Genomic DNA, 16,035 nt, shown 5'->3' with positions numbered 1-16,035 from the left:
CAATTTGCATACCCTTTTCCAATTTTTTTTTTGTTTTTTTTTTTTTTTTGGAAGAGGCTTTTCTGAATTTGCCCTGTCTACACTGGGCCAAATTTCAGAAAAACCTCCTTTTTTGGAAGAACCCTTCTTCCTCCTTTTACAAAGAATACGGGGCTTCTGAAAGAGCATGTCTGCTCTTCCGCAAAAAAAGTCAGAAGAGTAGACGTGTTCCTTGGATGTGGTGGAGTTTTTCCTGGGAAAAACTCCGTAGTCTAGACATAGCCATATTAAGAGCAGGGGGGACAGGAGAGGCAAGGTTCCTGGGTCTAAACTCTGGTTCTTCTTATGGCTTTGAGCAAATCACTTGGTCTTGAAAATGATTCAAGGGCTGGTGGAAAAAAACATTCCTCTCCCTCTAGGCTGGAACAAAAGTGAGCTGTTCCTGGCCAGCCAACCTTTCATAAAGCACTGCTGGGCTCTGATTGGTTGCCACAAGCCCTCTTCCAATTGGATCCTAGCCATCGCCCTCTCTCAGGTCTGTTTTAACCCTTTATACTCCAGTGAGGGGCAACCGTCCTGTCACAAGTGTATAGGTACCAACACTATATGGTTCTTTAGCAGAGAACGGCATAGATAGAACAAGAATCAACAGTGAAAGCTAATTCAGACACATTCAAATGAGAAATAAGGCATATCTTTTTAACAGTGAGTGTGATTAACCGTTGGACCGAATGGAAAAGGTTCAGAAAAGACAACAAGGATGATCAAGGGTAGGAAATGGCTCCTATAGGAGGAGAGACTAAAAAGAGTGGGGCTTCTCAGCTCAGAAAAGAGACAACAATGGGGATAGGAAGGAGAAGATAAAGGTCTATAAAATCATGACTGGTGTGGAGAAAATGAATAGGGAACTGTTATTAAACCCTTCTCAGAAACACAGGTACTAGCGTTATCCAAAGAAATTAATTTCAACAAATCTTAACTGCCAAAGCAAACCTCTGGACATCTGTGATTAAATAGACGGAGATTTCACAGCTGGGCACATCCTCTCTGGACTTCGGGGTGAAGGCCTCCACCCAATTCTCAGAGTAGCTTCCCTCAGGGGCTCCAATGGGGATAGAATTGCACAGGAGGAAGTACATTTCACAAACTGCACAGTTAACTTGTGGAACTCATTGCCAGGTCATGTTGTGCTGTCCAAAAAGTGTAACTTGGCTCAAAAAAAGAACTAGATAAGTTCATGGATGATAAATCCATCAATGTCTGTCAGCCAAGATGGCCAGGGATGGAACCTCATGGTCAGACAGACCATAACCCTCTGCCAGCCAGAAGCCAGAAAGGGAAAACAAGTGTGGATCTCTCCAAGATGCCTTGCTCTCTCACTCCCCATGAAGCACTGGTACTGACCACTACCTGAGAAAGGCTAGTAGGCTCAGTGGCCCATTGGTAAGATCATATATACACAGAAAATTGTCTTTTAAATCTTGGTGTTTCTGGTTTGAATTCAAATTTCAGGGAGTACTATCTACCTACCTAGCTAGCTTAGGGGTTTATACTACTGCCCATCACCATGGTATCTGAGCATCTTCCACATAAAAACCACTGCAATAAAAACCACTTTGAGGACTACATGGAGTCTCTGATGCTCCTCTCTTTTTGGCTTTTTGTTGCTTTTAGGTTTGATTCATCCTCCGCCCCTTTTTTATTTCTTATCAGTATTGTGTCACTCTTGTTCACATTGATGGTTATTGTCTCTGCCACTCCCTATCCCATGCATTGATCATCTTGTATAAGTCTCTGAACTTGTATCTTTGCCCCATTTCCCCCCCCCCCCCCCAGGTGAAATATGATTTTCTCTATAATATTAATCACGTCTGCTGCTTGGAGTCCTGGCATAGCATTGAGCTGCGCCGAGCATATGCAATCTTTATCCTGGTGGCCCTGTTTCTGGTCCCACTCACCGCCATGCTGGTGCTCTACTCCAGGATAGGATACGAGCTGTGGATCAAGAAACGGATCGGAGACTCTTCAGTGCTGAACACCCTGAGTCGTCACGAAATGGCTAAAATAACAAGGTGGGTAACAGCCTTTCCTACTGGCTTTACAAGACACTAGTCCTAACCAGCGACCAGACAAGAGGCATCACAACCTAAGCGCACAGGTGAGAACTCGTACACAATGCTGGCAAGTGCTTAGAAGAGCAGACTGGTCATATGGACTCCTGGGTTCTATTAATTGTTCTGCTGCCGACTTACTGGGCAAGTCCTCTAAGACTGATCCAATACACCCAGAAGTTGATGAGAACTTTTCCACTGACTTCCATAAGTGCCGGATCAGGCCTTTCTATGTCTCGGTTTCTCAAACTGACACTTAAGTCCCACGGCTGTTGGGAAGCTCCAACCAAAGGACAGTCCCCAGAATTTTGGCTGCAATTTGTACCGCCCCTGTGAGACTTTTTCCCGGGTCAGGTTCAAACTCCCACCCTTTTCCAGGGACCCACAGAGTGAGGCTCTAAGGGAGAGGATAAAAGCAGCACAGTCAAATGGAGAGCAGATTATCCTGGGTATTGCTAGTGGGCACTGATGCAGCTAGTTATTCAGGCCCAACCAGGTACCCCTGAAGAAACAGGGAGATGCAAAGAGCTGTTAGAGCGAGGGAGGATGTTTGGAGCATCCCAAGAAGGAAGCATCCAGAGCTCAACAAGTCTGGTAAGGCCCAAATAAACACCGGTCTCTTTGCCAACACACATTTCGCATCCGTGTAACTCGAAGAGCTTCCGTGGATACCCCCAGATTTTCATCAGAGTCAATAAGAGCAGAATTGGGCCCCTGAGATTTCTGCTTATCCAACTAGAAGCAAAGCTACAAACCTTGTGGGCTTTACCCAACCCTTCTAGAACACGTATCCATCTCCTGGCCAATGAAGAGCGGTAAGCAGGCTGGTGTAAGGGTCAGAACATGGTTGTGATGTGGTCACAAGAATTGCCATACTCAGACTCACCTGGCCCCTGGGCAAGGGGGGGAGTGCCTGGTTCCACACTCATGGGAGAGGCGGGGCCTCAGGCAGAAGGGGTGGGGCCAGAGCAGCCAGCCCTCTGCACCGTTCAGACTGCGCCACCCAGCGCTGTGGTGGTGGTGGAGCTCCGACCACCACCACTACCACAGTAGCAGAAGTGGTGGCTGGGAGCCCCGGGCCCCTTTGAATCACTGGGCCCCTGAGCCGTAGCCCCCTTTGCCTCCCCCTATCAGCAGGCCTGGCCATACTAAGGTTTGACCAGTGGTCAATCTGCTTCAGAATTCTGGCTACTTCAGAGGCCTTGTGGCGGTGAGTTCCACAGCTTAATTTCACATTGTGTGTGGGGGGGAAAGTGTTTCCTTTTATTAGTTTGGTGGGGTAATTTTTTATTGGCCTTCTTTTGGTTTCATGTACCGTCCTCTTGTCCTTTTATCAGGAAAGTGAATGTTTTACAGTGAATGCTTTTAACCCTCCTGGCATCTGAATGCAACTAGCCTATTTCTCTCACTTCAAATGGAATTTCTGCTTGCCTCCTGCTGTAAATGTCTCTTTGTCAGCTCTTGCTCTCTGTCTCAAACGGCTTCCTCCAGGAAGAAGAAACGAGCTGTGATGATGATGGTTATTGTAGTGCTGTTCTTCGCTGCATGCTGGGCACCTTTTCATGTTGTCCACATGTTGTTTGAATACAGTGAGTAGACATAAACTTAGCTGTTAAAAAATGCTGTGTGTGTGTGTGTGTGCGAGAGAGAGAGAGATCCTAAAAGTTCTTGATATGACCAATAAAAATAAAATGAGACATTCCCTTGAGAGACAGCTCTGAAATAGTCCATTAGCAGCAATATATACTTAGCTTTTCTAAAGGCTCAGAGGGGGAGCCATGCTAGTCTGCAACTTTAAAAACAAGTAGTCCTGTAGCACCTGAGGGCATGTCACCAATGCGGAGCTATTTCAGGATACTGGAAGTATCCCAAAATAGCTATTCTGCATCTTTGGAAGCAGCCCGTTATTTCAAAATAGATTTTGAAATAATGGGCGGCTTATTCTGACAACCCTCGTTCTATGAGGGCTAAGGGGCATTTCGGAATAGCGAGTTATTTCAAAATTTGGCACTGTGTGGACAACGCCAAATTACAAAATAAGCTATTTCAAAATACACTCAAATATATATAGTATAATGAGCTTTCGTGGGCAAAACCCACTTCTTCACAATTTGTGTCAAATCTATATTTGTGTCAAAAGTGTCACAGGACTTACTAGATTTTAGCTCTTCTTAGATATTCCTCATAAATCCATTGTTTATAGCCTTGATTCTTCTCTGAACTCGTCAGTTTGTCCATATCTTTCTGATAACACATGAGGGCTGTGTCTACATTGGCACCCTCCTCCGGAAAAGGGATGCTAATGAGACCAGTCAGAATTGCAAATGCCGCGGGGGATTTAAATATCCCCCGCGGCATCTGCATGAACATGGCTGCCGCTTTTTTCCGGCTAGGGGCTTTGCTGGAGAAAAGCGCCAGTCTAGATGGGATCTTTCAGAAAATAAAGCCATTTCCGGAAGATCCCTTATTCCTGATTTTAAGAGGAATAAGGGATCTTGCAGAAAAGGGTTTATTTTCCGAAAGATCCCGTCTAGACTGGCGCTTTTCTCTGGCAAAACCCTGAGCCGGAAAAAAGCGGCAGCCATGTTCATGCAAATGCCGCGGGGGATATTTAAATCCCCCGCGGCATTTGCAATTCCGACTGGTCTCATTAGCATCCCTTTTCCGGAAAAGGGTGCCAATGTAGACACAGCCTATCAGAATGGACTGCAGTACTGTGGTAGCTGGAGCTGATAGCTGAGGGCTAGTCATGCACAAGGAAACTGACCAGAATAGCTATTGAAGAATACACTCTTTTGCAAAAACTATTCCCGAGTAACTCCCCAGAGGGACATTGTTTTCGGGAATCACTTCATTCCAGTGTAATTACGGCATTTCCAAAGAGCAGTAACTATTCTGGAATAAAAGCCACAGGCTCTTTCTTGTGGGGAGGGACTGATGGGTCGCCTCGCGCTCCCCTGGAATTTCTTCACTCCCCCCCAGGGGCGCACCCCCCAGTTTGGGAACCTATGCTATAGGGAATAATGACTGGTGGGGCACGCTGTCCAGGGCGCTAGGCTACATTCCAGGTTAGAGCTAAGCCGTGTGGACTGAAGGAATTCCCTGACTCCATACCCAGGGCAGCAGATTGCGTGTGTTGGAGCAGAAAGCCTGGCGAGGCAGTTGCAAATGTGGCTCTGAGAGGTAGCAGTAGGACTGACCTTCTTGGGCACAGAGCTCATTAAAGTGGCAGACTTGGGAATTTCTGAGCAAGGAAACTACCAACTGCTGTTTGTTTCTAATGTTTCCAGGGAGATGGGATTTTGTGCATGTTTCTTGTAGCTACACAAGATGACACCAAGAGTAGATTTGACTTGCAGCAGAGATTTCTCATCCTATTGGAAACAATCCTGCAAAGTCCTGACCTCTGGCTGACAGCTTGAGCCAGAAGGGAAATGCTATTATCTAAACTGAATAGCATGCCTGATCCATTTGCTTTCGCCTGGCATGTGCCCTCAGAGACAGCCTGTTTTGGACATGAGCTTGAACCAAAAGTCTAATTCCAAATATTTTGACCCTGCTTGGGTGGGCTGAAATCTACATTCTTTCACAAATACTCTACTTTCTATCATGCACTGAAGCCAAAACCAAACCAGATCCAATTTTTACAGCATGAGTCCAACTCCAATTATTTTATAAGAGACCTCGCCAGCCAGAGTGGCCTCTTTGCTCTCTTAAAATAATACGGTTATGGCTAAGGAATAAATATACCAAACACACCCACATCTTCTAGCTTCTCAGCAGAATTCACCACAAGAATTGAATGCAGCAGATGAATGAAGGAAAGTTTTTACTCTCCGATTCACCAACATAAGTCCAAAGTTAACCTTCGTCCCTCTCCCCCTGCAATCAGCAGTCAGTCTGGCTTTGTGCTGACAAGAATGAGATCTGAATTTAGTCCAGGTTTACAAGCAAATGAAAGCAGTAATCACAGAGTAAGAGCCAGATGGTGTAAATCAATGTATCTTCATTGAAGACAAAGGAGCTATGTTAAAAAAGGAGGAACTGGCCTGATATCTGCAAAATTTGCCTCTCAGCATGCTCAGCTGAGTTCTGCTTCCCTCCCCTTGGGATAGGGAACATTATAAAAGAGATTCTCAGATAGCCAGCAAAAGAGATGATCCTTGCCTCAGTACACACAGCGTGTAATTCCCTGATTAGTGCACTGTGAGCATAGAAGTTCTGCAAGATGCTGCTAACACAGCAAGTTCTCACTCCACACATGAATGATCAAAATGTCAACTGACAGTCTCTGTCCAATTCAGAAAGGGTGCCTGTCTCCATATATACAAATGTATTCAGGCACTTTAGTTAATCTGTGGTGACAAGGCGGGGGGTGGGGAGAGGTTGTAAAAATAACCCTGCTTGCTGTGTTATTCCCATTACTTGAAAAAGTGGAATAGGAAGCTAGGGCATCTCCTGCAGTCTAATATTAGCTCTGCCACGGATTCACTGCCTGGCCCTGGTCAAGTTCTGCAACTTCTCTGCCTCATTTTCCCCAGGTGTAATATTGTGACAATACTTCCCCATTGTATGCAGAGTGCTGTGGAGACTAACAGGGCTGATATTAACAACATGCAGACAGGAAGCAAAGTCCAATTTTGAGGGATTCGGTGGAACTTCAGGAGGGCATGGGCCTCAGGCTGACTCTTGACGCTCCCTGAGAACTCCAGTTACGATGCAAATAGTGTTGTGAGCAAGGCAAATCAAACATTTAACTCAGTGGCTACATCTAGACTGGCAGGATTTTCCGCAAATGCTTTTAACAGAAAAGATTTCCGTTAAAAGCATTTTCGGAACAGAGAGTCTAGATTGGCATCCGTGCCAATCTAGACGCACTTTTCCTCAAAAAAGCCCCGATCACCATTTTCACGATCGGGGCTTTTTTGCGGAAAACAAATCTGAGCTGTCTACACTGGCCCTTTTGCACAAAAGCTTTGAGCAAAGGAGACTTTTGCCCGAACAGGAGCAGCATCGTATTTCCGCAAAAACACCGACAATCTTACATGAGATCGTCAGTGCTTTTGCGGAAATTCAAGTGGCCAGTGTAGACAGCTGGCAAGTTTTTCCGGAAAAGTGGCTGATTTTCCAGAAAAACTGGCCAATCTAGACACAGCCCCTGAGAACGCCAGTTATGATGCAAGTAGTGTCGTGAGCAAGGCAAATCAAACATTTTCCCAATTCCTCAGTATGTTTGGCTGGGACTATGGTCAGCTTCCCAGTTCTCTTCAAACACCAACATTCCCCACAGTAGCAATACAGGGCTTGCTCCTGGAACCCTCTACCCAGCAAGAAACTCAGCTAGTGTCAGTGACCTGCCAGGACTATCCCCTTGCTTTGTATACTGCCCCTCCCCTGATAAAAGCTCTAGAACAGTTAGGACTGGCTGCAGGTTTGGCAACCAACCTGGCTTTCAGCAGAAAATTGGCTTTCTGACTAAACAAAGCTTTTCCCAGCACGGGTCTGCTTCCCACGGCAAATTGCAGCTCGTGGCCGGCAAACCGAACTATTTCAGTTTAGAAATCCTGCTCCAGTTTCCTCAGCCAGTCAGGCGCCCATCTCCACCTCCCGGGCCATCCCCACCCACAGGCAGAACACACAGCCCGTAGGGCACCAGGAAATCTGGGGCACCCAATTGTCCCAAATGTCATGGTGCCCTGTGCAGACATGTGCTGCTGCCTATGGAGTACGGCCGCTCCCAGCCCTCTCCATGTCTGTCCACCCCCACCCACATCCTCCGGCCACCCCCTTGGCTCAGCACCAGTCCCACCTCCTCCAGCCCCATCCACTGACTGACTCAGCACTGGTCCGACCACCTCCACGCCATCCTCAACTGGCTCCACAGGGCTCAGCACCCAGCCCAATTTCACCAGGCAGAGGTGAGCAGCCCTCACGGGCTGGAGGACTGAGCAGGGGGCAGCCACACTGGGAGCCATTAAAAGGAGGTGGCACTTTCCCTCTAAAAGCATCACTTCTTTCCAGCCAGCTGGACGGCCGCCTGCTGCTCCTCCGGCCTGCGCCTCCCTCCTGGCCCTCCTCCCCGTTGTCAACTCTCCTGAACCAGACGGACTGGACATCACTCCAGTACAAGGGGTCTGAGCCATTCGGTCCAGTGGAGTTGGTGACCTCTTTCCCACACAGCTTCAGGGCCCCTCCCTGGGGGAAGGTCCCGGTCTGGGCTGTGCTGGGATTAGCACAAGTCGGGCACGTCTAAACTATGGGTTTTTTCGAAAGAGGATATGCAAATTCCGTGGTAATTTGTATATTTTCATCCGATCTCACTTTCGAAAGAGGATCTTTTGAAAGTGAAAGTAGTCTGGACATGGGAAAAAAAACCTTTTTTGAAAGAAATGCGTAACCCTCCTTTTTTAAGGAAGAGCGGGGTACTTTTTTTTTGAAAAAGAGGGTTTTTTTCCAAAAAACCCTAGTCCAGACTACTTTCACTTTCAAAAGATCCTCTTTCGAAAGTGAGATTGGAAGAAGATATGCAAATTACCATGGAATTTGCATATCCTCTTTCGAAAACTCTACATAGTCCAGACTTAGCCGTAGAGACAGCCCTGAACCTCCCCTCCAAGAGGAAACCATGGTGCATTGTGGGTGAGGCAGGCTGGCCTCTCGAGGAGAGTGGACTCATGAACCTCCTGCGCTGCAGCTCCCCTGCGGCACCACGGTGTCCTTTCAAAGACCAAGTATTTCCATTGCCAACTTGTCACAAAAAAGCCTGTCAATTCTCTGTGAGAAACTCTGGCAAAAATATTTGTTTTGAATATCCCCTGCTGAAACACTTGCAAAGCTGCCAACTGACCAAAGAGCAGCAATGAGAAGGGGGACCAGAGGGTTGCCAGGCCCAGAGGGGTCTGATATGGAAAGGGCTGATCTGAAGAGCGGCAGACGGGCTAATCTAGATGGCAGGTGTTGCCGACTAGGCCGCCTCACTGCAGGTGAAATTCACCCCGGAGAAGAGGCCTCTGCTCCCACTTCGGTCCTGTTTGTAAATGCTACGCAGGCCTCCTGCTGGCCTCACGTACCGGAGTGGGCTCACGTGAAGGGCTGGCGAGGCAGCTGGTGAGCGATTGAGCCGGGCGTGGATACAACTTCCTGCCCACGGACGCGGCTAGCCAGTTAGAAATCAGTATCCACTGAGCCACGGGGTTCTACTTCCAGGAGACGCTGAGGTCAAAGGAAAGGAACATGGTGCTACTGCTCCCAGGAGCCGGCAGCTCCTCCTGGCCATGCATCCCAGCCATGTACCTCCCGGCCCGCCTATACCACCCCAGACAGGAGACAGGGCTGGGGATAGGGCTGGGGGCAGCACCACGTTCCGCTCCTTTGGCTGCAGCATCTCCTGGAAGCAGAGTCCCGCACGTCAGCAGACGCCAATTTCTATGCCCACCCCTGTGGGTAGAAACTGTATCCACGCAGGGCTCTCGAGGTAAATGTGGCAGGGGAAGACGTAGTGGCACAGACAGAGAGGTGGGGTTCCCACAGGCATGGCTTTCTGGTGGGCTCCTGCTAATCCAGAAGTTCCCTGTGCTGCGACCCTCTTCTAACAACAAAGATGAACCCCACAAGGCAGGATCAAAGCCTGAGCCTGCCCAAGCCTGATTGTGACAGGCGGGAAGCCAAAACCAAAGCCCGAGCTCCCTCGGCCCAGGCAGGAGGACAGGGGGAAACCCTCTTAAGAGCATTAGACCCATTTGTTGGGGCTCAGGCTTCAGCCCGGGGTGCCAGCGAGTCTAATCAAGCCCTGGTGATCCCATTAAAATGGGGTCCTGACCCACAACTTGAGAACAGCTGTTCTAATCCAGTCCTTTGCTCCCCAGATAACCTGGAAGAAAGCCACGACGACGTCACCGTAAAGATCATCTTTGCCATCGTCCAGGCCGTTGGGTTCTTCAACTCTTTCAACAACCCTGTGGTCTACACCTTCATGAACGAGAACTTCAAGAAGAGCTTCGTGGCTATTCTCTTCTGCCGCCTCCGGAGCCCTGAGCCAGCTGACAAGCTGGAGAGCCAGCAGCTGGAAAGGGCCAGAATGGGACCCTCAAACTTTGGGGTCAGGAAGGAGGGCAGAAGCTTGCACAGCCACCTGAGTGCGGAGAACCTGGAGCTGAGACTCTGTGAGCAGGTGCCCTCTGCGAAGCTGGAGTCCGTGCAGTCAGTGGCGGTCGTTCCCTATCCCATGGTGAGCACCCAGAAGGAAAGGCTGCCCAATGGGCAGTCAGCATGATCGCTACTGACATCAAGCATGCATGGACCAAAATAACTTTGCTTTAGGGAATGAGAACACGCCCCACTGTTCGTTATTTCCAGTGTTCTGTTTAGTCCTTGGTTTCTATATTGCATTTCCGGATGTCCAACTCTCTGTTTCAGATGTAACCCGTGGGATATGGGACATGGATACAAGGCTGCCAGTTTCCCCAATGCACAGGGAGGGAAGGAGGGAGGTGGAATGTTCCTTCTTTAGTTATTGTTATTTCGCTCATCTCCTCTCTTGGGCTGATGGTTCTGTCTAGTCCCAAAGAAATAAAATTTACAGGCTGGACCCAGAAGGCTTTGAGCTCCTGATTAGTAGGCACTGAAGGTGCTTTGCACCTGGCTGGATCAGGTCCTCCAGTAAATTAGAAGTTGGAAATGCATGAACCTTGGAAATCTTGATTTGGGAATTATCTGCCCTGGACTGATTCACAGGGTGAGGGTGAGACAGCAGTGCACAGGCCCTTTCTCATGGACCTTGCTCTAAAGTCCACGTGGCTAACAGTTGTCCCACCTGATCAAACAATGCTGCATCCCATCGAGTTGTTGCCATTCTCACACAGATCTGACTCCAGCGTGTGCAGCTGTGCAGGAAACGGTTTCTCCAGCCAAGGAGTGGTTCTGAGATTTCAAAATTTGCTTCCATCAAAATGGGGACAAAAAGTCAAAATCTCCAAAATGTTCACCGATCAAAAATGTTTAAAAAAATCAGATTGGGACTGTTGAAATATTCTGTCTTGATCATTTCTTTTCTAACAGTACTTAACAATGTAGTTAATAAATTTAACTAAAATTACACACACGCACAAATCCTTTTTGAACCAGAGCATGAAAACTTCCCTGGACAAAACAGGACTCTCTCATCTTTTTGGGAAAACAATTCACCAATGTTTTGAAATGGGAGAGTCCTCCCAAGCGACCCTTTTCCAGGCACTGCTTCAGTTCTGATGACTCAGAAAAGTTTCAAACAAAAAAGGTGGCTTTTGCTGAAAATTCCCAACCAGCTCTACAGACTAACTGTAATAAAACTGACTTGAGCCATTGACTTCAAAGAAGTCACTCCTCGTTGGTGCCGGGATGAAAGTACACCAAGGGCCCACAGTTCTGAGTCTCCGTGAGTTTGTTCTGAAACAACAAGGACTCACCAGCTTGCTGGAACATCTCACTGATGAGCGAACACAGACATTCTTCATGTGCCGGGAGGAAAAGGCTGTTTTATACGGGAAGCTACTGATCAAGTGCGTATTGCTGTCACCCTTGGCTGCACACTCTCAAGTCAATGATGTACCTGTCTAGCAATGCCCCATCATAATTAGTCCATTGGTTTGTGGTGGCTTTGAAGTGTGTTGAGATATTTTCCTTATTGTGAAAATTCATTAGCATCCATGCCTCTTGCTGCTGTGAAGCCTTTTCTTTCTAAGGAGAAGGTAAACTTGCTTTTGAAATGTGACATGGAACTGGCCTCTGACATACATTTCTACACACCGTTGAGACTTTCATTTTTGGTTAGGTCAATCGCTTTTCTGGGTTCTATGTCCCTGATGTTTGGAAAATAAAGTGTTGACTCAGAGCACTACCACCAGCCATGTAGACTATTTCATGGGGAGCTCTCAAAGCACTTGACAAAGGGTGGGTCAGTATCATTTTCCCAATGTTATGGTTGGAGGGGTTATAGAAAGAGGAAGTGAAAGGAACTTTCACTAAAGAAAGAACCATCAACAAATCAGGTAGAGAAAAAATCCAGCATGGATTCTGAATATAAATGTTACCTGAATATTTGTGGTCAAAGCTAGGAGCCCCATCATGGACCAAGACCCCACTGTGCTGGGAGCAATACAAACAGAGAACAAAAGGATGATCCCTGCCCCAAAGAACTTGCAGTAAGTAAAAATATATTCAGAGGTGATGTGTAAAATGACATGCTGATTGGGCCATCTCCTGGGGTACGTTGACACTGCGTGGCTATTTCGGGATACTGGAGGTATCACAAAATAACTATCCCACATCCTAACAAGCCGCTCATTATTTTGAAATATTTTTCGAAATAACAGGCACACTATTTCGCATTCCCTGTAAACCTGGTTGCACGAAGGCTAAGGGATGGCGCAAAATAGCATGTTATTTTGAAATTTGGCACTGGGTAGGTGTGCCACATTTCAAAGTAAGCTATTTTGAGTTTAGGGTGCTGTGTAGACACACCCCTGGGCTACGTCTAGACTGCAAGCCTCTTTTGAAAGAGGCTTTTTCGAAAGATACTTTCGAAAAAGCCTCTTTCAAAAAAGAGCATCTAGACTGCAAGAAGTACTTTCGAAAAAGCAAGCCGCTTTTTCGAAAGAGAGCACCCAGGCAGTCTGGATGCTCTCTTTTGAAAAAGCCCTGTTTGCATTCAAGAACGGCTTTTTTCGAAAGAGCACTTTCGAAAAAAGGTATTCTTCCTCGTGAAATGAGGTTTTCCGCCGTCGAAAGAAAAGCCGCATTCTTTCGATTTAATTTCGAAAGAACGCGGCTGTAGTCTAGACGCAGGTGAAGTTTTTTCGAAAAAAGGCTACTTTTTTTGAAAAAACCCTTGAGTCTGGACACAGCCCTGAGGAGACCTTCCCACAAGGGGCCAGAAGAAGATGGATGTTGAAGTAAGAAATTTTCCTTTTTTTACTCCCACCATCTTACCCCTTCTTAGTAGCTGCTTGTCTTGTGGTCTCCTGCTTTTTTCTTACCCCTTTGGGCCAGATTTTCACATGAGCTCAGCTCCCATTTAGGGTACGTCTCCACTGCAATGAAAGACCCACGGCATGGCCACAGCTGGCCTGGGTCTGACTCTGCGGTGTAGACATTCAGGTTCGGAGTGGGGGAGGTATTGCAGTCGAGGTTCACTCACAGGTACTACGAGCATGAGGGAGCAGAATTCCTCAGCTCAGTACAGGGGGGGCGCTGAATGCTTTTGAAGAAATATGTCCCTGGCAGTGGGAGGTGAGAACCGAAAGAATTTGGCTCTTAATATACAAGGGTGCATCTACACTGCACCATAACTCAAAATAAGATCCGCTGTTTGAGCTACGCAAATTGCATATCTTATTTCAATGCTATTTCATAATAGCTTCTTTTGTCGTTTGGCGCTGTCTACACAGCACCCAATTTTGAAATAAAGCACTATTCCGAAACGTCCCTTACTCCATGGAGAATGAAGTGTATAGGGATGTCAGAATAGCGAGCCCGAAATAACAAGCTTGCTGTGAAGACACAGGATAGCTATTTTGGGATACTCCAGTATCCCTAAATAGCCCTGCAGTGTAGTCAGACCCCAAGAGGCCAAAGGCTCCTTTTGTCCCACTCTCACATCACCTCTCCCTTGGCCTCTTCTCACAGCCTTTATAACTGTTTGGGTCAAGGCCCTTATGAAGTCAGTGGAGCTACACCAGTTCAGGACCAGTCTCCACTGAGATCTCCCTATCTCTTTCAGGAAAAATAAAAAAGTTATGGAAGAAAAAGGGAGAAAAAGTGGGGTCTGGAGTAAGAGAAAAGTGTGTGGGCATGGAAGCTGTTCTCCCAAGAAGGAAAACAACAGATTGGTAAGCTGAGGATAGGAAAAAGAGGTAAATCACAGAGGAAATAAGTCAAAGAAGGTTAGTAGGTGGGCTGGAGAGAAAGAGACAGTGTGTAAGTGTGGCATATTGGCAACTGTGCTACCATTGTGATCACTATAAATGCTCAAGGGTTTTTCCTGTTCCTGCTTGCTGGCAGATGCTCAAGAAGGAAGCCTGTGATCAGAGTTCATTCAGCAGTCAACCTAGGGGGTGAGTTTTGCCTCTCTGTCTTAGGGATCAGCCTGCTTTGTCTCGCTCGGTTTTGGGTGCCTGTGTGTGAGCGTGTTGAATTGAGACAAGACAGGTACGGTGATGTTTCAGGCAGACCAGTTTCTGCTGGTAAAAGAGACAAGTTTTCAAGCTCCCCAGCATGCATTCTTTCATATGCTGAGACCAACACAGCTGTAACAACCCCGCATGAGTCACTCTCAATTGTAAAAAATAGTGTTACACTACAAGCTTCCAACACGAATATTTTTATGTATATCCCCTGTGTTGTATGCTGTGAACATAGTAACAGGTGAAAGCAGACCCAGAGAAAGACTGAGGTAGATGAGGACAAAAAAAAAAGAATGGAAACAAAACAAAATAAATTTAAAAAGGTAGAAGGAGAGAAACTAAGAGGAGGGGAGCCAAGTGGGAGGAGAGGGAAAGGAAGAGAGAACCTCATAAAGCACCGTGTGTTTGCATTCGGCTTACTGATGCTCTGAGGCTGTGTCTAGACTACATGCCTCTGTCGGCAGAGGCATGTAGATTAGGGTTGTAGGCAAAGGTAAATGAAGCCGTGATTTAAATGATCACGGCTTCATTTACATTTACATGGCTGCCGTGCTGAGCCGACAAACAGCTGATCAGCTGTTTGTCGGCTCGCCGCTAGTCTGGACATTCCCCCTGTCGACATCAAAACCCTTTGTCGGCAGCCCCGTTATTCCTCGTGGAATGAGGTTTACCGGGGCTGCCGACAAAGGGCTTTGATGTCGACAGGGGGAACGTCCAGACTAGCGGCGAGCCGACAAATAGCTGATCAGCTGTTTGTCGGCTCAGCGCGGCAGCCATGTAAATGTAAATGAAGCCGTGATCATTTAAATCGCGGCTTCATTTACCTTTGCTGAATAAACAAATCTACATGCCTCTGCCGACAGAGGCATGTAGTGTAGACGTACCCTGAGAGACCTAGCGCCTAGGCTGGCAGAACAGAGTGGATTATGCATAAACTGCTGAGCCTTCTTTTTCTTCATGCTTGCGCAAGGAAGGTGCCAAAGAATCGGTGGCTCAAGACCCCTCCATCAGGCCATCCCTCTCTCCAGCTGCTTCCCTGCACAGACGAGGGGCAGCAGCCTGACACACTACATGGCTGCTGGTGACACTAATTGGTCTTCCTGTTGGCAGCCTTGGAAAACGAGCCACTTCCTTGTGCTGCAGTGGAAGGACCTGGAAGGCCAGGCCTGAGGCACATCAAAAGTTTGTACCTCTGCTGCCCGTTATCGGGCCAAGAAAAGACGGGGTCCAAGCGGAGCGCGATACAAGACTGGCAGCTGGCCTGAGTTCGCTGGCTCAAGCTGCAGAGTGAGACAAATGCGAGATGTGGGGGCTCGGGTTGGATACCAGGCTCTGAGACCCTTCCCTGTCATGGAGTCTCAGAATCCTGGCTCTCATCTGGGCCCACACGTCGACATGGCAATTTTACACCCCCACAGCCCAAGCCCCGGTTAGCTGAGCCCGGCCAGATGTGGGTCTTTTATTCAGCCTAGATAGACTCATAGACTTTAAGGTCAGAAGGGACCATTATGATCATCTAGACTGACCCCCTGCACAGTGCAGGCCACAAAATCTCACCCACCCCTCCTAGAATAATCCTCTCACCTATATCTCAGATATTGAAGCCTTCAAATACTTTGAAGACTCCAAGATGCAGAGATCCTCCAGCTGTGATCTGTGCCCCATGCTACAGAGGAAGGCGAAAAACCTCCAGGGCCTCTGCCAATCTACCCTGGAGGAAAATTCCTTCCCGACCCCAAATATGGCGATCAGCTAAACCCTGAGCATGTGGGCAAGACCCATCAACC

The 16,035-nt window shown here is 47.6% G+C and overlaps 1 protein-coding gene across 1 annotated transcript in view; it reads left to right on the top strand.

The window, feature by feature from the left end:
• The window catches only part of LOC102459149 (pyroglutamylated RF-amide peptide receptor-like), a 126,509-nt gene extending 115,711 nt beyond the window's left edge, over nt 1-10,798 (top strand). The window contains exons 4-6 of the mRNA XM_075910901.1: nt 1,816-2,051; nt 3,582-3,679; nt 9,956-10,798. Coding sequence (XP_075767016.1) covers nt 1,816-2,051; nt 3,582-3,679; nt 9,956-10,362 — 741 coding nt within the window. The 3' untranslated portion in view covers nt 10,363-10,798. The remainder of the gene's footprint in view (nt 1-1,815; nt 2,052-3,581; nt 3,680-9,955) is intronic.
• Nucleotides 10,799-16,035: the final 5,237 nt, after the last annotated feature.

The sequence above is a fragment of the Pelodiscus sinensis genome, chromosome 28, assembly GCF_049634645.1.
Source record: "Pelodiscus sinensis isolate JC-2024 chromosome 28, ASM4963464v1, whole genome shotgun sequence".
Taxonomy (NCBI): Eukaryota; Metazoa; Chordata; order Testudines; family Trionychidae; genus Pelodiscus; species Pelodiscus sinensis.
This window is presented reverse-complemented; position numbering and strand designations above follow the sequence as displayed.